The 21,867-nt window shown below is 38.1% G+C and overlaps 1 protein-coding gene across 1 annotated transcript in view; it reads right to left on the bottom strand.

Moving 5' to 3' along the window:
• Positions 1-21,867, bottom strand: part of ADCY2 (adenylate cyclase 2) — a 211,461-nt gene that overhangs the window by 173,454 nt on the left and 16,140 nt on the right. The window contains exon 2 of the mRNA XM_032684184.1: positions 18,019-18,216. Coding sequence (XP_032540075.1) covers positions 18,019-18,216 — 198 coding nt within the window. The remainder of the gene's footprint in view (positions 1-18,018; positions 18,217-21,867) is intronic.

The following is a 21,867-nucleotide window of genomic DNA, read 5'->3' as shown; positions in this document are numbered from 1 at the left end:
GAAAGACATGTAAAATATTATTCCAGTCTACATTACACTGATTTTACAGCAGCATAACTATTAGGATGTTTCCAGACTGATTTATGATGTGCTATCTTGATAGTAGTTCCTGGACCGGATTTAGATTTGTTCAGTGATGAAAATGAGAATTCAAAAGTACTCAAATGAACATTTAAAAACAGTAAAGCGGGGTACAGTGGGTGGAGGAAGATCTGAATATGTGCCTACTTCATCCCATTTATCCTGCAGTGCTGGTGGTAGCTCTTTGAAGTGTCAGTATGGGGGAAGAAACTGCATTACCCAAATACCATTTACATAATCCATTTTTTTCACATTTAAAGAAGACACTTCTCTCTGTTGTTACTTTAATTTGTTCCTTGCAATCATACACCTCTGACAATAAACGTAAAATATATGCTAATTTCCTCCATCTTTTCTACTTAAAAAAAGAGATCACCTCTAGTAAAGCAAGTATTTTCTTTATATGGCACTGGCAGGAAAACTGTACATTGACTGGCAATTCAATATTGTGTTTCCATCTGAATCCCTTTCTTGCCCTTGAGATGAAAGAAATCTCTAACTATTATTTAGATTTCTGAAGCTTCAATCAAGTGTAGATAGATAGATAGATAGATAGATAGATAGATAGATAGATAGATAGTTAGATAGATAGACAGATGGATAAATCATGTATCTATGCCCATGTTCTGGGGACCATGTAATACAAAATAATGTGCATATTCATATAGACTGTTGCAGCTGAAAACAGAAAGTGTATCTATATGAAGACTATATTCACAAAGTACGCTTGAAGTCAAGGCTCTGAGGCATCTGACAGGAGCAGTGTCCAAACCTCTATGTATTATTCCATGCATATGGTTACTTCTATCCAGTTACATCCCTATCCAGTATCACACAAAGGCAGATGAACAAATAAATTCAATGCTTTCACACTGTAGAATGATTTTATATTATCCTTACATTCACCAACACTATAATGGACATATTCATTTGTGCAATTTTTTTAGGTGTCAATGTCATAGCCTGGATCCTGTGAGGGAAACCTTCAGTGCAAACAAAACTAAGTAGAAATACCTTCTGTAGGTTGCTACACATGTCAATATCCACATTCCGAGCATTCCACCCACTCTCCATAGCCTAGTGCTCTCTCCACCAGCAGTGAAAACTCATCAGTGCTGGTAATACAGAGAAGCAGCAAAACAGCTCCAGAAACGTGTGCTCTTCTCTCACTGTAATATCTTTAGATTGAGCACCTACTGCTATAAATCCTACCTAAGGTTTCCTCCACTAGAAATATAAACACCAGGATCCCCATCACCACTCCCTGACATGCCCTGCGGCCCCTTCCCCACAATGCCCCTGGGTCACCATGCAGAGCAGCTGGCAGCCCTCAGCACTCCCGTGAGCCAACACTGAGCAAACCACACAATGTTCCCTCACAGCACTGAGGGCTGGTGCAGCACACAGCCTGCCTACTGCATAGGGGGGCACAGAGAAGGAGAATACATCTGTTCTCCTGTTTGGAGATTGCAGCCAAACACGCATCTCTGCACATCCTCGTTCAACAAAGGTATCCCATTTCTTGGTCCAGATAACAATTCAAATATTGCTGCCAATAAAACACTCTTCCTTTTCTCATTGTGCTGATGGCACAGAAGCTAATTATCACAGAATTGTTTAGGTTGGAAAAGACCTCCAAGACCATCAAGTCAAACCATCAGCCCAGCACATTAAACTCTACCTCTAAACCATGTCCCTAAGTGCCACATCTACATGTCTTTCAAATACGTCCAGGGATGGAGATTCCACCACTTCTTTGGGTAGTCTGTTCCAGCAGTTGACAACCCTATGAGTGAAGAAATTTTTCCTGATATCCATTCTAAACGTCTCCTAGTGCAACTTGAGGCCATTTCCTCTTGTCCCATCACTTGTCACTTGGGAGAAGAGATAGACCCTCACCTTGTTACAACCTCCTTTGACCTAAAATCCACCGCCTTCCCCATTCCTAGTTCGTCTCACATGGAGTACACATATGGAGTACAGCCGTCCTCCAAATAACCAGCTGCACAGGTGTGCCTCACACAAGCCACTGAGTTACCCAGTTTGTTAATTTCCATGTCCTGTTACTGGCAGAACTATGCTGCAGGTGAGCAATCACACCTTTGATAACCTCATCCAAATGGGAATGCTCTGATTTCTTTCTTATGTCTTCTATTTAATTATTTCAGACAACACCACAAACACATCTCTTATGCAGCCACAAAGGCTCGTACAACTGGAAGAGTTGCCTGGGCTGGCTCCTGGTCAGCAGACTGACAGGCAAATGGTGGCAGCACCAGTTGTATGACACCACCACCAGATCATCAACACTGCCCAAGCTCCAACAGCACCACAGGGTCCTTCCTCAGCCTCTTCCACACCGCCTTTGCAGGCTCTTTCCCACTTCCTCCTTTCTCTAGGCTTGCCACCTTGTATATTCTCCCAAATCAACACCTGACAGGAACACTCTGTCTACAGCATTATCTTTATCCATTTTTAAGTGGTCCTTGGAGGTTTGATGCCACTATTGAACTGCAATAAAGTAGGACGTTGCCAAAATGCCACTGTGACAGGCAGTCGATTCTGATTTGCAAGGGCTCCCTGAAAAATCTGAGAGGTAAACGCTTCTGACGGTCACTAATCTACAAATACAACCCAATGAGGAATTTTCAGTACTTCCACAAAAATTATAGCTATTGTGGTAAGTACCTAAATTTGTTCTCCTACAGGTAAAACCTTCACTTTTGACTATTAGTATACACAAAAAAGTAATTTTAAGCCATAAAAAACTGCTTCTTTTGTGCAAACATACAAAAGATAAAGTAATTAATTATTCCATATTACCTCAAAAAGTGCACTACTCCAGGGAAGAAAGAAGACACTTTATTAAACTTCATATTCTGCAAGTGGTAAATTGTTTCTTTCTCACATCAAAACACCTCAGGTGGGAAGCTGAGATACTAAGTGCAGAATCTGAGAGTTCTAGGCTTCTGAAACCGAAGGTTTTCTGTATCCCCTTACTGTTTTGAAAGGGCCAAAATAAAAATACAAATAAGTAAAACATTTTAAAAAATAATTGTAATATGGCATGCAATTTTGCCATATGTTATCTCTTGAAAATCGAGTGTAATCAGAGATGAACAAACATTATTGTTGATATATTTAATAATCTGTCATTTTTTTATTCACCCAAAAGCAATCTGTTGAAGGCTTCGTCACAAATCTGAATGAAGTTGGTAACAGACGGTATCTGTATCTCATTTGAAATGTAAATGAGTCATTCTTGTCTTTTGGGGAACTAGGATAGAAAAGACTGCTCTTCAGTCTTGTGGTTAAAAATAACTTTGCACTCGTCCCACACAATATCCCCTTTAATGATCCCTGCTTAGCATTACTTCCATGATGACCTATTAAACAAATAGGGACATGATGCAGCTTCCAAAATTTAACCAAAGTCAGATATTTAAAATAAAAATAAGCACATGGAACACAAGACCAGATGTTGTACTATATAAAAAAAAATAACATAGTAAGATTCAGGAAATAAAAAAAAAAGACAAAATAGGGGTGTGAGATACCACACAGAAAGGCTACAAATTATTGCCAGTCTTGAATGTTTAGGAGAAAGACCTGCTACTCTAGGGAAAATCTCCTATTTGACTTCAGCCATACCAAACATTGGAATTGTTCCAGCTGGTACCTTGGCTGTTCTCCCTTCTCTCAGAGCAAGTTGAAAAGCCGCTATTCTGAGAGCGAAGAGGCTAGATTCTATGTAACCTTTGTCTATATTCATGCAAATATCTTCTGATAATCATGATAAAATGCTTGCTCAAGCACAATGGATTAATGACTGCAAAATACTCTCAACTGAGCTCTTCTACAGTATTTTGTCAATATTAAAACTATGTAAATGTCGAAGTGGACAATGGCAATACATCACCTGAGAATTTCTAGCTATAGTAATCTAATTACAGCCTTTACAGCGCTGTTTTCTCACTGCAAGAGGTTTAAGCCGTAATGAAGAACTCAAGAACAATCTTACAGGGCGCTTCCTTGCAGCTTTTAAGCCAGTTTTCTGGCTTGGGGACAGAACAAAACCTTTTGCTAGGAGGATGGATATAGACAGACTGGATCAGAGATGCTGTTCTGGAAGAGATTTCACTCCGGATACATTGGTGGAAAGAACTGCAGTTCCACATCACGCTTGTCCCATTTTGGGGGTTCTGCACACCGAAAGGCATGTAGAAACACTCAGATGCTTCAGTTATATCTAAATTAACTCAAGTACCAGAGGCTGCATTAGTGTGCTAACTACAATATTATAACAGGGTTCATTTACTGTGTTGATAAGGTCCACTGTCAGTGATTTCCAAACCTTTGAGATCAGATAGGACTTCCCATCATAAAATCAGTAGGCAGTGGGTGGGGAAGAATTTCTCACAAATCAGCGCTGATTATGTTTTAATATTGCATAATTGGGTATAGGAGTTGGGATGTGTTGGAGGAGTGAGAGATTTGCGCTTTCAAGGAAAAGGGGTGGGAGTTCAGGAGTAGAAGACATTTCTGGATAACAAGGACCTGGGTTTTCATGAGGCAGCTTGGCAGCTCTGCTTGCTCAGGCACCAGTGCTACTGTGGTTTCTCACCCCGTCAGCTGCCTAGTGATGCCTTTTCCCTAATTCAGGACTTCAGTTGTGAAAAAGGTATAGCCCTAACTCTAGAAATAGTCTAATATCTCCAGTCAGGAAAACAATAACACTAGCAAAGTATCATTAGTTTGAGAACTGAGAAATGGGATTTGAAAGTAGCAATTTATTTAACATTAATAAGAAATCTAACTAGAGCAACATTTTAATTGCATACACACAGCTATGAATCTTCTACTATGCAGTTACAGTTTAGGTGATGGCTTCTTTTGGAGGATTTCAAGGATAAGACTGCTCAGGATGAAGGCAGGGTTAGAGCACTGCAGTTTTAAACAAGTGTTAGGAGTTCATTTTGCTACCATATGGTTCAACAATTATTATTATACTTTGCCACTTAAAGGGATACTGAAAAATTAACCACTAAACCCCATTACATTGGATTTGTAAATGTTCCTTTTTTCCTTCTTTTTCCCCCCGTAATTCCAAGTATAACTAAATACAGAAAATAAACTGGCAGAAAAGCAAAAACTTCGCTTTCATTACCAGTAAGACACTGAAGCCATAACATTTTCAGCTACATTTCATAAGGAGAACATTTTTAGACAAAGTCTTTTTGCCCAGAAATCTCTTTGCTTTAAAATATATTCCAAAATTGTGACAAGTTTAATGTATTACTTCATATTGCATGACTTCAACAACAGACCCTGCCTAAAAAGAATGACATCCTCATGCATATTCTGCATTAAAATGAATCTATTCAAAACACACACCCCCTCTTGCTAGTGTTATTTTTTTTCAAACACCTGGGGACTCATATTAATATTAGTATGTCAAGTGTTAAATTATATTTTAAAATATATAAGATAAATTATCCTAACTAAAATACTTGATGGGATGATGTATTGAAGAAACAATTTCCTTAACAGCAAGAAACCTTAGTAGAGTCATGTGATTTAGTAAGACACTGCAGCCTGAAATACATGATCTTGTTGACCTTCAGTACTTCAAAATTGTTCCTGTTTTTATAGCCCTGTTGTTTGCCATCCCATTTCTATCCATGGCCACTGAGTATACAAATAACAAGAGTTGAAAGTCTATCTTCTGTACAAACAAAATGCACACTGCTCCATGCCTTCTCAACCAGGGTTTTTATTTACCATCTGCTTACACTGACTTATCACTAAGGGTTGTATTTCTTTCACAGTTTTAACACAACCCTTCTTAATCTGTCCCTTCAGTCATTCTTCATCCATGCTGCTGGTCAGAAACCATCTATTGTCCAGGACTGTGCGACCAACTTTCACAGCTCCCACAAAGAAGGAAAACACCAGAGTAGCGTGAAAAAACACCACAGGCACCACTTTCGCACAAGACGTTACTTGCCTGCATGTCCAAATCTCCACACTGCAGGAGTAGAGGTGCACAGCTTTCCTCACACTTTTAGATGGCTTTTTTCCCAGTACTGATACCCTAGGAACCTAGGATCAATTCCCAAGGGTTGTGGCCAGTGTTTTTGCCTCTGTCCTCCCTAACATCTTTACACAGCGACTCCAATGCTTCTGCAGCTCAGCCTCTGCGCACTGAACTGCCCACGGACACAGGTCTCTTCTCATGGAAACAGCAAAGAGCAGAGGCTAGACACAGTGGTGTTGGGCTTCTGTCCTGACTACAGTCCTCTCCCACTCTCACTGAGACTGCAGCCATCCTGAACAAAGGGGTACATCTCAGTTTTGATAAAACAGGTAAAAAAAAAGCTCAAACAACAGCCAAGAAAACCCTGGTGTAAGAATCGCAACAAAAATTGTAGAAGTACTGAAAACTGAAACCTGACATTTTACTAAATAAACGTCATTTTATTTATAAACCCATATGATATGTGGTTGCTCAGCACGGTAAATTAAAAAGAATACAAAGCCTGCAACAGCACAAGAGACAAAGTTGTTTTGTTCTGCATTTCTATATTATGTGAAGTCACCAATCTGTGATTGCAAGTCACCAATCTGTGATCGCAACTACTAGCTAAATAATAACTCACAGAAATTATGCAAATTCTCTGGATCCAGAAAGATTTTCCTTTTGTAGCTTCAGTGGCTTCAGTGGTCACTACATGTCCCTGCAATACCGTAAAATGCTGTTCCCAAAATGTTCATATGGCTTGAGAAAAGTAGTACTTACTGAAATGTCATTAAAAGTAAACAAGGAGAGATGAGAAGAAAAGGAACTAAGGGGTATTAAAGGATAGATTCTTCTGCTAGCCCCTATGGAGAAATATGTCCTGTAACCTTCTGCCTACATTACCAATGAGTATGGAAATCTTGGGGTAATTTAGAGGAAATCATAGTATAGAAATAAGTATGATTCACACATGATAATATGCATTTATTGCACTTTTCTGCATTCAGGGCTTTGTTATCAATCAGGATTTCTCTTTCCAGTCTTCATCTCACCAAAGAAACATGACCTTTCTCAATTTTTTTTGCACATCAACCCAACACTTTGAATGGAATTTAATACACAAATTAATGTCATTCAGACCACACACTTTCCTTCCGTTGTCAATATCCCGGGTCATCCAGCAGACCTGGCAGTTTATCTACATCAGACCTGACAAATGGTAATTGATATTCTTAAATAAGTTTCTAAATACTGAACAAATTCAGGTTACTGCAAAAAGAAAATAAAAGGCATCCTCATCTACCTTAGTAAGACTGTAACCTCATCTATGTGAAAGCCATTTGAAACACCGATTTATACGTGTTTATATAAGTGTGTAAGTAATATGTACACACTGACAGGAACCATCATTAGATAACATATGTAGTCATAATGGATAATCAGAGTGTCACATGGGGAAAAAAAAGACTTTCTCAAAAATCTACCTCATTTAATAGTGATAGGATCTTTTTTTTGTTGTTTTATGGAAAGTAGATGTTTTCAGATTTATGTACATTTAATATGATTTTTTAGATGTAAACCTTTTTTGTACAGGAGACTGTTTAATCCATTTCCTTCATCACTGGACATTATTTGCAAAAAAAACCAACTTGATGATTTAGGCTAACAACAGCATAATAAAGAAAAATTTACTGCCACATTTACTTAGGATCAATTCCACCTCAAATTAACAAAAAAAAAAATTTCCAAATCTGGAAGATAAAGTCATAATATTTTGCATGCTTACATTACCAACAAAGAGAAAAAAACCTTTCCACACAATTTTTTTTCTTCCCTTTTTTTTTGTGTGGGGGAGGGGGAACATAGGGGAGAGGCAGAACTACAAGTGTGGTCAAGCAGAATAAAACAGAACTCTAACTGAGCTCTCAAATATTTGAATTTGCAAGACTACCCCTGTCATAATGACACCTAAAAATTGTTATTTATGAAAATTCATCTGTATTGAATGAAGCAAAAACTATTCTTACGAAGACTACAGCTGGTTGTAAGACAAAAAATACAGTGTGATTACAAATACACTGAATTGAGGAAAGGCTGTCCTCATTAATAAGTGGGAGAAGAAACAACTGTCACAGTAAATGTGAGAAGGTGTTATAAACTTTGGAGGAAATGTATGAAAGGAAGAGCTGAAAACAGAATACAAAGGAATTATGAAATAATCAAAACAAACAGAAAACAGTCAAAGGACATTCATACTACAAATGTGCAAACTGATAAATTACAGAAATCATCTCATACTGGGATATTACAACAAGTAAGAAATCTAGAAAGAACTAACGTTGAAAGAGACTGTGCAGTGTACAAAACGCAGATTACTGTGCAATGCCACGTGAAGACACAAGACAGGGAGATTGTAGTTACTAAGTCATCTCTTCCCCTGCCACTTTGATTCTTGGAAAACAAAGATATTTGCAGATCAGTAAAGTGTTACAGAAATCAGAACATTTAAGAAGAGATTCAGGTTTGCCAATTTAAGCAAAGATAATGCCCTGAAAAGTAAGATAAAGAATTTAAATACACATATAACTTAGCTAAAATGGCATGTACAAGAAGCAAATAAGAAAAGTGCAATCTAGAATTCAACATAATTAATATGTGGTCAAGTTCTAAACTGTTCAAAGTAAATCTTCCATAACAATATAGCCCAAGAACTTCAGATATTGACACTACTGATAAATATGTGATTTTACAGCAAGTTTATTTTAAGCTATAAAAACAATATGAAGCTTTGGAGTAGTAATAAAAATATACCTTTTCCCTAACTGGCACAATGGCAGATGCCACATTGCATGAAAACATTATTTATTTTTTGAAGCCTTGTTAATGCATTTATGTGGAGAGACAGAGGGTGGGTTTTTTTCCCCTGATAGCCTGAGAAGGCTTCTTTTCCTGTGACACTGGTCCAGGAGGCCTAGCTTTTCTGCAAAACTGAAGCTGGGAGATGTTGTGTCCTTGTCCCTGATATGGATCTCCCAAATAGTTACTGGTTCCCTTTTGAAAGACTCCTCCTTTCGAAACCTGCCTTCTGAAAGTCCTCTTGCCCTTCCTGTTCTCAGCCCTCCTCCAAATTAGTCTCATGTATTACCTAAAGAAGAAGCAGAATCATAAAAGATTCTGGGATTTTCCTTCATCAGCACTGAAATGTTGTCTGAGAATTGACTATATCTTAGTCAGTTATCTTTCTCCTTTCTGTTTTTCTAGACAGCCTATTGCTGAATTAAACCAATATAAACATCAAAGCTATGTCCCAATAAACAAGCACGATACATTGGCTTGTATACAAAAAAACTGTTACACAGAAAAATAAAACAAAAAGTCACTAAATGAACATAAATAACCTCTGGAAAGAACATCTATTTTCTATTTCTCAATGAATTTACAATTTATAATGTATAATTATTTATATAACTTACATTTTCATTATACATTATTCCTAAAAATCTCAGCTTAACCACATGTGAAATCATGCAATATCAGAATCCTATGACATAATTATATTTGTGCATTTATTATACCTTTAAAAATTAATTTACATGGATTTTACAAATTATATTTTTCTATGAATATATGAAACTTACATCTTCTGCAACCCGTATTGAATGGGCCTTACTACACTTCACATGTATTTCTACCTCTTTATCTCTTACTTTTGTAAAAGGCAAACTTAGCACCATGCTCAACAACAAACCAGCAGACCATAATGCTTTCTTTCAAATATTAGTTAATTTAAGGTAATGTTTCCTAATATCTGCATAACTCTGCAGATGTGAATCCTGGCAAGTGAAACTGAAAGGCATTGCACATCCAGAATATTACAAACTGTTGGCACATGGGGCAACATTGTTACCTTCCTCCTAGACTAAAAGAGAAGCCAACCTCTGACATTCCAAATACTAAAATTGTTATTATGCCTAAAGCTTTATAAAAGCTACAGAAACAGGGAACACTCTCAAACTATAAAACTGAGGTCTTCTTATGCAGCTTGTAGGAAAAATTTTCACCATCTATTTCATTTTTCTTTATGCAACGGCTCACCAGCTAAATTATTACATCAGTAGAAACCTGCAAACTGAATCGGATTTGAGACAAAAGACAAAAAAATTACCAAACGTCAGAATCTATCATGATATGTCCTTTCATCACCTAATTCACAGAAATAAAAGCATACAATATTATGTCCAATGGCCTTGTAAAGGTATATGCTTTTCCATGGCAGGGAGGTGTACAAGGTCAAAGAGCTTAAACCAACAGACTAATACAGTGTCATGACAAAACCTTCCCTCCTGGTAGTCAGGTAAACTGTTACATTTCTGAGTGAAAAAGACTAAGTGAAACACTTCCACTGAATCGTAAACTTGCATGGCTTCCCTAAATTAAACGTGCTAGCAAGAAGTACTGGATAGCTTCTTTAATGGTTCTCTGGTAGCTCTATCACACAAGTAATTTTTAACTATATATGTATTATGAAATTATTAAATGCTTATTTCCTAATGTCAAATCAATTATTAAGCACATAAGAAGCCATATAAATTATTCATTTCCATTTGTCATTTGGTGTCTTGACTTCAGCAACATCAGAATAATATGATGATATATAAAATTAGCATTGCTTAATTTCAGGACTCTCAGAAACATTAACATTTTTATTGATAAATGTTACTTCCCATCAAAGGGAAGAATTTTGCCACATTCAGTGGCAATGTCTCACATTTTTGTTGTAATTCAGGATGTACACTTACCTTAGCAAAATTCATTCACATGACTTGCACTGCAAATATCACACCACATGTAAACTATGCAATATCTTGATGAAAACTACAATCAGGTCAGCCCTTGTACTTAACCATCCCCTCCGAGATGAAAAAGTCACTACAGGAAATGGCATCAAGAAAAACAAACTAGTAGGAAAAAAAGGGTTTCATAGGGTTCTTCCAATAACATCCAAGACACATCCAATCTCTTCTACTCTATATTACATCAAACTTCTCTCATAAATGTTATAAAGAATGCCTAAAGAAAGAAACAGACCAAGATTAGTATTCTCAGGTGTTTTAAATTTTGAGACTATTTCTCCAGAACAACACTGGAAGGATAAAAGATATTTAAATAGCAAAAAGCTGCACACTTTTATAATTCAGAAAATGCACCTCTTCAGCTTCTAGATGAACTTCAGGCACAGGTCAAAGTAAATTGTAATTTAAAACAGCTCAATAGTTCCCAGATGTTCAGCAGTGCAAAGGATGCTCCTGAACCACTAAAGTCCATGTCCTTGTTATTGAACACACTGAATGACTCTCAGCTAAGGGCAGCATTCCACTGTAAAATCAATTAATTATTTTAATCCTTATTATTCTGAGGATATTAGCCACTCCACAAACTCAGTGCCCTAATGGTTATGGGATTTATTCCAATTTTCAGTTTAATTTTCATTAATGGCCAGCTGATTTTTATTTGGAGGGGTGGAGGGTGGGGTGTATGTGTGTACATGTCACTAATTTTTTATCTTCTGTAGCTTCTCCTCAAATCTGCTGCCTGCAACCATGGACTATCTGTAGATGGCAGTCACACCACTCTCAGCATTCTTCTCCTCTGAAGATCTATACCCAAGACAGCTTTTCTCATCTCCTTTCACAAAACTCTCCTTTATCCTGGTGATCTTGCTTGATGATCTCTCTATTTATTCCAGTTTCAGTTTAACTTTTTGAATAAAGGTAACTAGAAATGTACGTAGTCATCAAGGCAAGGATTCATCTTTAGCTGGATACTTTGCCATCATAACTGAGTCTTCTCTGGCTGCATGTCCTAATGATCCAGTGATCAGCTAATGCTTCCTCTCTTCATTCTGCTTGTCCTTGCTCATTTTCTACTGATGAACTCAGACTATACCTGAAACTTTTTCTGTTATTCCCCAAATGCAGATATCTCACATTTCCTGTTATTAAATTTCATCTTGCTGGTATTACTGCAGTCCTCAAGGTCAAGCTTTTCTTCCCCATAACATTGTGATATTTCTCTGTATTAGGAATCCTTGAACTGGGTCATCGACAAATTTCATTATATCAGTGACATTCTGTCACCCCATCAGTAGTAAAAAGCACTAATAAAGGCAAACATTCTCCAGAGAGCTCCCTGAGAAATCCAGCCAGCAATCTTCCTCCTACCTGACACCCTCTGAAGTCACACTATCTGCCATCTCCCCTCACCTACATGTACAGTTAATCTAACAATGGTCATCTCCTCTACCAGTGCTTCTAGTCTTCTGTTTGGCACTAAAAAAGAATTTTATCTTTTTTCAAAAATACATTCCCTATTTATAACAGTAATCAGTTCTCTTTCCACAAACTATCCCAATGCACTGCCATGCCATAGCAAAGGTTAAGAATGGCACAATAGTTGTGCCAATGGGGATTCCAAGGCTCCACACAATATTTTATTATATTAATCTACTATATTACTGACTTTAAGAACTCGTAGGCCTCTAATAGTTCATCTTTTCCCTGTCCTCTATACAGATGTAGCCACACCAGACATGATAAACACACTTAAATGCCTTGATACTAAGCCTGTGACTTCATATATCTCTAAAAAAAAGCATCAAGATAAAAATCATCTGTTCTTCTCCTTCCTTGAATATAACTGAAAATATGGCATACAGTTGTGGATTGTGGGTTTCTTCTTTTTCTGTCACTCCTAATCCTAAAGCACAGTATCACTGCTTGGCAGTATCTTCCCTTTTCATACCACCTTCCTGGTTTTCTTCATGTCCTTTTTCAGGTGACTACTCACCTACAAGGTACTGAACCATGTTCCTACAAGATTTGGTTCCTTGTTCAGGATACTCATTCCTGAGAGTCTGATTAATCTTGAACTTAGAAAAATGTCAAGTATTCTCCACAGTCCAGGTCGTGAACCAGTGGTATAGCATTAACTCATCCTCGCTCTACTGTGCTGCAGGCACTTCGATGATACCTGCCTTGTGTTCCTTAAACATCTAATTTTTTATTTTTTCTTTTTGCAGTGCTTAACCACAAAACATGCTATTAGTAATTTATGGCAGGGCTGACTTTAGATAGGGCAGGTCCCAAGCAAGATGTGGAAACCAGACCCAATGTAATTCCTTAAAAAGACAATTCTTCTCTTTCTGCAGACCCATCAGCTCACCCCATGGCCTAATATAGGAGCTAGTTACCATAACCACAGAAACTCTGTGCAGGCCCCCCTCACTCTGCAGTATACAACAGACTGATATCCTCAGGTGCTACGACAGTATCAAAAAAATCAACATTATAAATAATAGGGCATAAAATTTTGCCCATACTTTGTAAACCAGGACTGCCTCGAGGCCTGAACTGAACTGTTCCATACCAACACATTACAACAAAACAAAAAAGTGTTTTAAATTCAGCTTAAAAAGTAGAATTTAAGCTAAAATAATCAAGCATATATTCTAAACACATCACTCTGGATAGGTTTTTTTTTTAAACCGTAAGTGTCAAATTCCGCTTGAAGTAATTTTCTGTGCTGTAACTGAATATAGAGAAAGAGGAACACATCTGGTGCCTGTGCTGTGCAAACATATTTATAATTAAATAGAATTGAACACCAAAATCCTGCAATGATAGAATTCATTAGACTAGTATAATGCTGTATAATTACTCTTTTTTTATATCATCTTCTACTGCATGCTTTAAGAGCTCTTTTTACCCATTGATATCAATGTGCTATGACATACTTACATACACCCTGTATAAAAGGCTGAGGAAGTATTAGACATGTCAGAGGGTGACATGGAAAGGCGACTGTTGTACAGTAACTACACTGTCAGCGGAACAAGAAGAAACTAATTTCAATTCATTCCCTGGCATGAAACTCTACAGATAGAGACTGGATTTACATTTTGAAAGGAAAGGTACTTCATTCTATAGTAGGGAAGAGTCTTAGCATGATAAAACCAATACATCACCTTTTTCGACCAGAACTCCTTACTCAGCTTGCCTGCCATGCATTACTGGCCCTCCACCAACACACCATCTAGAGATTTCCACATGGACCTCACTAAATTAGCATCACCCTCGGGTCTTTCCTCACTGAAACCATGTCCACACATTACTGCTCACACCTTAGACTTGAAAAAAGTTGCCAGCAGGGAATCACTCCCTCTGAGTCTCAGCATGACCGCCTTTGCTCTACTTCTTTCCTACTCACCCAGGTGTCTTGCGATTCCTAGCAGGCAGCCCAGTTTCCCTCCTGGGCTCTAGCACAGTGAAGCGTGTGAAGGTCCTAACAAGGCATCCGAGTTCCCTGGGGCACCAGGGAAAACCAGGGGCTACACTGTCAAGTATGGCAGTGACAGAAACTTGGGCTGACACCAGTAAGAGAGGGTTGCCACACTTCTTTAAAAAAATTTGTCAGATACCAAAGACATTTGTCATCACTGTTCCAATCATGTAAAGCCACCCACTGCCACCCTAAAGCACGCTCCATCTCCCTCTCAGTGTACTCGCTGTGTTTTGTTGTCAATACAGAGGAGTAAGGGAGCTTGGACTAACTTAAGAAGTAAATTAGTAAGGCTGATAGTGCAAATATCCTGGCTCCTGTCATGAACGGGTTAGTGATGATGCCCAAGCAGTCCAGTGATAATAACAGCCTTTGGATCAGGCTCAGCAGGCAACCACAGAGCTAGTATGGGGTTTGCTGACCAGACCAAGGGACAAAGTAACTGTCCACAGCTGCACTGTCTTCCCCCTTCAAACAGTGGTCGGATACCTACCCGGTAACAGCTTTCTCTCCAAAGCTGTAGTTGCACCCAAAGAAGAGTCAAGGAAATGGAGACTGATAAAAACGGTCTGCAGGGACAGCAAAAAGATAGCTGAAACCAATTATGATTTGCACTTATTTCACATCAGCCTACACGTTTCTAATAAAAAAACCCAACAGTGGCCCTGACCAGCCAATTCATTTCCAGCCCTCTACTCATCGTGAAAGTTATTTGAGCTATGTGCCTGCAGGCTCTGGAGGAACTGCTCTGCATTAAATATATATTGAGTTCCTAACCAGAATAGTCTCTCTCAAGTGGTATTTTTATTGTAAACAAAAGCTGCAAAAGTTCACACCTAAGGTTCCTTAAGACAACAGAGAAAAACTATATTTAGCAGCCGAGAGACACGTGAAAATCATTTAGCCAAAATTTAAAAGATGCAGGGTTCTCACTCAGGGAGAAGGCTTGTGCACAAATGACAAGCTTTTTTCTATCAACTGTGGTATGTAAAAAATCTATCTTTCAAAAGTTACCAGTACAATTAAGAAACGCCATATTCTTAACAAGCTTAAGATTCAGGGGACATGAAAGTTATGATGAAAAGAGTATTTTTAAACTCTGCTGGACCAAAACAAAAGTTAGGCTGTAATTTGAAGAAAATTAAAATAAAGCACTTGTTTAGAAAGTAACTGTGCATGAACTAGATCTTTCTTTTATTTTCATAATTTCCTAATTAGTTATGTTGACAGGGACATATTTGACTGAACTAATTTAAATTTTACATCACATCTCCTTTCTTTCATAAAAAGCATAAAAGAACCACAAAAACACCCTAATATGCCCAAGCAAAATGGTTTAAAGATTCGCAGAACTTCAACAAAGCAGCTGTCAGTGATCACTGAGGAAGGATTTTTCAAATTTGCTTTCATGTAGGATTATAAGAGAGAACACCGATAATTGACCTGCACATTCTTGATGCAGAGCAAACAAAACACCAGCATCACAGGCATACATGGTAGTATTTTATTGCTCACAGCTCTTTTTCAGATGTTCGAAAACATCTAACCTGCAATTAGTCTATTGTGTAAGGTGTCAAATTCCCAGAAAGACTCCCATATTTTCACAGTTTACTCTTAACTGACACTAGGCAAAAGTATGCCTACAAAAGCAATCCGCAAAAGCGCACTCCTATTCAAAGGAGAAAAATGTGGTTTTGGGGAAGCGAAGGGTCCCACTGCAGGGAGCCACAGGACCTCGGACTCCCAGCAGGGGCCAGGGGCCGCTCTGGCACAGCCCTTCTCCCGCCAGATGCCAAAGACATCTGCCGTGGGGTCCAGGCGTTCTGGAAAATCCCTGCCCACTCTCAGCTGGAGCCTGCACAGCACTGGGAAAGGCTGTTGCCCAGAGCCGGCTGCTGCTGGCAGAGCAAGAGATGCAGCTCCCTCCCAAATATCCTTTTCTCCAAGCAACACTTGCACGCAAAGCAAGGAGCAGACTGAAACATCAGAGAAGTTGTGTCCTGGCAACCTGTAGCAAGACAATGCCTTTCCCCAGAGCTCTACAGTCCTTCCTGCTTCACATAGCCAGCCACGTCCCTGGGATGCTGTGGGAATGCCTACATTTTTCCTAAGAGGAAAGCCGAGTAGGACAAACCATCTTTACAGGCTAAACACAACCTTGGGACCGAGACACCAGTATCTCTCTTAGATCTCTTTCAGGCCAAGTGCTTCTGAAAATCATTATTCTATCTTTCAAATACCAAAATTAAACTCACTACAATTTGTAATGAACAAATAATACATTTAATTAAATATTTGCATCTAAGCTTGAAAGTCTGAAATATCCTGAAATGACTTCCCACAACTGGCAATGAAAATAAATCAGAAAAGTAAGATCATGTGAATTATCTAGAGCTGATATCATAAAGATATAAGAACTCTCATGGTGAAATCTGTATCTAGAGAAAAGTATTTCATGTTCTGATTTGCTTTTTATTACATGTAAATGTGGCCTGATTTGGCAGTTTCAAATACTGAAAAGAAAAGAAAAGGAAAAAAAAACCTGGAAGGAGGTTTCTTACATAATTAATCCCAGAACCTTCCAAGAAAATGAAAATATAAAGTCAAACACAAAGGTAAGGGCTCCAGAAGTATTGCCAACATACACCAGTAATTTAAATAATTTGAATTAAAGAGTTTAAAGGAACTATCCGCATGCTTAAAGTTCAGTATTTGCATAAGTCTTTGCAAGATCTGAATAACAAGTGAGACAATTTGTTTCAAGTGTATCTCAAAGACCTAGAAGACATTCTGGATAGAGCAATACCATTTAAAGGTTATACTAAATTCATAGAACTAGCGTGAAATTTTCAGAAGACATATTTATGTGCTTGAAATATTTTTTTTCCATCCTTTGAAGAGTTTTAAAATTATTTTATAAGGAGTATTCCCACATAGAGCTGTTTGGGGAAAAGAAAACAATACAGAGGAACACAGAAGAATCAATCATGTTCAGCATTGGATATTGTACATCATTTATTGATGTTTCCAAAGTGCTGCCATTAGGCTGCAATTATATTTTGCTTTGTCTCCATTACAAAATTTAAAAAATGTGGAGGGTACTTCACTGCTTCTCTACTCACTCATTTCCCTAGACAAGTAAGGAAACACACAGTCCTTTTTCTCACACATTGCTAGAGAACATCTTGAAAACCACAGAAAGCCTACACTGAGAGCTCAAACGTTTTAAACTGAAGAAGATAGCATCAGCAGTGCTGAACAAAGCTAGCATTTCTGTCATATTAACTGGTCACTTGAATCAATTCACTATACAAAGAAGTTGGTGATTGGATTCACATATTCATTACACAGAAAAGCTTAAAAATATGAAAGCAAAATCCTCCAAATATTTCCTAATATATCCTAAGTATGCACATCTCTGGTATTTATAAAATAGATGCAGGGAGTCTCAGCATGCAACCACTTAGTCATAAAACCATTTTATCAAATGTCCCACAAAAATGAATGTGAATGCTTTTGTATAGAATGGTTCTTGTTAATTTACCCAATGGAAGTAAAATCAGTAATAATGACAGTCTTACCTGGTCCCAGGGACAGATGATTCCTCCAAAACACATAAAGAGATATCCCATGGCAACAAGACACACCCAGACCACCAGAGAAAATACACGAAGCAGCTTCTTAAATACAGGTTCTACGCAGACAAGGATAAATATAGCAAAAAAAATTGCTAGGGCAGTTGGAACAGTTATTAAAAATGCCACATGGTCTTCAACTTCCTGGAAAGAGAGGAAAATGAAAAGGAAGTTAAAAACTAATGTGTTTAAAGGTCAGACAGCAATAACGTAGTCTAAATTTATGGTACACGGAGATCCCAGAAAGACATGATTGGATATCAAAAGTGAGTTCAATCAAAACAGAATTTCTTTCTCGGTAAGAAGCTGTCTGTAACTACTACTGTAACTATTAACCACAATACTGCATGCTACTTCTTTTACTAATTTGAGCTGCAGAGGGCTGTGAGAAGGCTGCACAACATCAGGGAGGCCGAGTTAGCTAGCTAGTTCCCCAAGCACAGTCTGCAGTGGACCCGCAGCCCGTGGCCAACTAGCCAACAACTGCACCACTGGTGCACACACACAGAAGGGAGAGGGGCAGATGATGCAGAACAATGGAAGCCTGCAACAGCATGGACCCAAAGGAGGAAGAAATTTTCCCTGAAGCCTGGAATGCCCTTGCAGAACCTCTTCAGTGCTCTGCAGACCGAAGATGAAAGACCCGTCACATCAGGAGATGAACAAGGCTGCCCCATCTGCTCCCTGTGTAAAAATGAACACAACTAAAAAACACGATGGGTGAGAGTAGTAGGTGACTTTCTTCTGAGAGGTACACAGGCACCCATGTGCCGACCTGATGCACTCTAGAGAGCCACGAGGCTAACTGGGGACTTTTATCAGGGATGTCACCAAGAGACTATCAAGCCTCATAGAGTCCACTATTAACCAGGGCTGTTGTTTCAGCAGCGGTAAACAGTGATACAGCCAGGAGCAATCTGAGGATAATAAGAAGGATTACAGAGAGTGGTGGTAATGGACACTGGAGTGCAGGTAGTTTATTCACCAATCCTCACCAAACTAAAGTTGCCAGAGGAATGGAACCTCAATCCATTCCACTCCACGTTTTGCTTCTGCTTAAAGTATTTGTCTGGTAGGACAGACTCTATATTACATATATACATTTTTTCCTAGCAACTGCTCACTTGGAAATGCAGCGACGACACCCAGAGCAAGGACTAGAATATAACTTGACGTAAGATTCAGAATAATAAATACTTAAATTTATTTACAGAACTTACTTGGAAATTAAAACACTAACATCTTAAAATTATCTAATTATGGATGCATTAAAAAGGAATAAATATTTGATTTTATATTCCTGCATGCATTCAGAAGTATGCCTGGTTGAAGAACAACAGCACTATATCAAAAGTCTGGTCATAGGATCTTTAGTCATTCCCCAGCTGTTATGAATTCTAACAGCCTCATTTGCAGCAACAAGGATTCCAAAATCAAGCACCAAACCCTACTGCTGCAACAGTACGAAATCCTCCACTAACCACACACTTCATGCAGAAAAGCCTTGGATTCTTTTTTCATATTGCTGAAATTTTCAGAAGAATCTGAAAGTACTTATTTGATGATCCGTAAGGCATCTAAGCACAAAGAAACAACATCTCTTTTTCCCTAATTCTCAGTTGCTTTCTTAGTGCCCTGATATATCTTGTTTATTGATGAGTTTTCAACTTAAATATTGCACATTTTACTTAAAAGTATTTTAATGTAGCTTTTTTCCTTTCTTATGTGTCTAAGACTTGCTCCAACTAGATCAAAACTAAAAATTTACAAAGAAATTAATAAATTTACAGAAATTTACAAATGCTGTCAGTATTTTTCTTGGGATTTTTTTCCCTCTTATCTATTAAGTTTTACGACAATATCAAGAGATGTTGTAAGAATCTGTCCCCCTCCTCTCTTCCAATTTCTTTGTTTTCCTCGTGGCTCTGCCTACATGTGTACACTGCACACTGTGACACACATCTGCTGCACCAGGTCAGCTCCAGCCCAGGAGCAGCCACTGCCCTGACAGGTTCAAAACAAGGGAAACACCACAGAGAAAACCCACATCTGCCTCTGCAGTCTGTAGATGATCTTTCATATACCCTACTCTGCCCGACAAAAGTCAGCTCATCTTTCAACCTGAACTCACAAAGTCACACATTCAGGCAGTTATTACTGCAACACTGATGATCAGGATATAAGCAAAAAGAGAGCTGAGAAACTGAAAGTTATAGTGCTAACTTTGAAATGCAAACACTAAGCTTCCATATATTAAATACGCACATGAAGGTTTTTAAGCATTTGGGTAGTTGCACTGAAAACAGAATTATGGTCTTAAAATTAGGCATAGAGATAAGTGTTCATAAGAGTATAGAGCTGCATGGAGTAAGGTACATGCAATCTTGCATAGTAAGAGAAAAAATACAAAACCTATCTAGTAGTAGTAAGAACTACTGATTTATGTATCTGAATTTTGTGATTTTTGATCATTTTCATCTCTGAAATTTGTTTCAGTTAATTTTCACAGAATATTCTGAGTTGGAAGGGAACCACAAGGATCAACAAGTCCAACTCTTAACTAAATGGTCCATATGGGGATTGAACCCACAAACTTGGTGTCATTATAGAATCAGGGAATCATAGAATCATAGAATATTCTGAGTTGGAAGGGATCACAAGGATCACCAAATAGCACCATGCTCTAATCAACCGAGCTAATCTTAGGGTCAATTGATTTAGTAATGTTGCAAACAATGTCAGCCCAGATGACAGCAAAAGCTTTTAACTTTGACTTTTGACTTCTGCACTTCAGGTGGGATGGCAAAACTCTTGTTGCAAGAGAAATGATACCCCTCACAGGCAACAGGACAACATTAACTTCCTTGTACCATCTGTCACACAGCCAGGTCACAGCACTGAAGGAAACCACAAGCTCCTGAAGGAAGCCAAGACTGTGGAAAACCACATATTTAAAAGATGGCAAAATCATTTCAGTCATAACAATCATGCTATAAATATACTAGCGAGAATATCCAGATGCACAATTACAACTACTGTACTTTCTGGGAGGATCTGGCTTCACAACAAATCAACAATATTTAGATGTCAGTTTAGAGCACATGTATGCTCATGCAGCTACATATTCTTATATGTAGTCTATAATTAGATCAACCCATCAAAATGTTTCTTCCAAATTAACAACTAATCAATTGCCTTGCATACACTGATCTCAACACTTACCTTGAGCCACTTGGATCTCTAAATCTAAAATTTTACTTCTACTTTCTCCCCTTCTCAGGTTGCCTACTACACAATTTTACATTTTATTTTGATTTAAACATATGGAGGTAAAAAAAAATAAAATTGACTACAATGTATCAGCTCCTCAGCACATGTAAGTGAATGCCACCTCACATTGACTGCCATGGGATGTCACCTCTCTGGGCTGACATCGAACCACCTGCTTCTGCGGTCACAGGCTGCTTGCATCACATCATCCACTGTACAAATTCTGAAGTAAAACTGAAATTTAAAGACCGAATAGTATACACATCAGGCAATTTATAAAATATACGAGAAATTAAAACTTATTACAATTTGAATCCTTTACAGAAAGCCTGAATGTGTACAGGGGGATTTTCACAATCCTGCCTGTAAATTACATGCTAATGTTAGGCCAACAAAAGCAGGCCCTGTAAGGAAGAGGTTTATTTTGGAAACTACTTTTAACAATATTTTCCTATTACTTCACAGAACTAATCTTTATAGAATTGTAACTTTAAGAGCAACACATTTTGAACTTGTAGCTTCCTG

This window comes from Chiroxiphia lanceolata, chromosome 1, assembly GCF_009829145.1.
Source record: "Chiroxiphia lanceolata isolate bChiLan1 chromosome 1, bChiLan1.pri, whole genome shotgun sequence".
NCBI lineage: Eukaryota > Metazoa > Chordata > Aves > Passeriformes > Pipridae > Chiroxiphia > Chiroxiphia lanceolata.
Note: the sequence above shows the minus strand (reverse complement) of the source record. Positions and strands in the feature narration are given on the sequence as shown.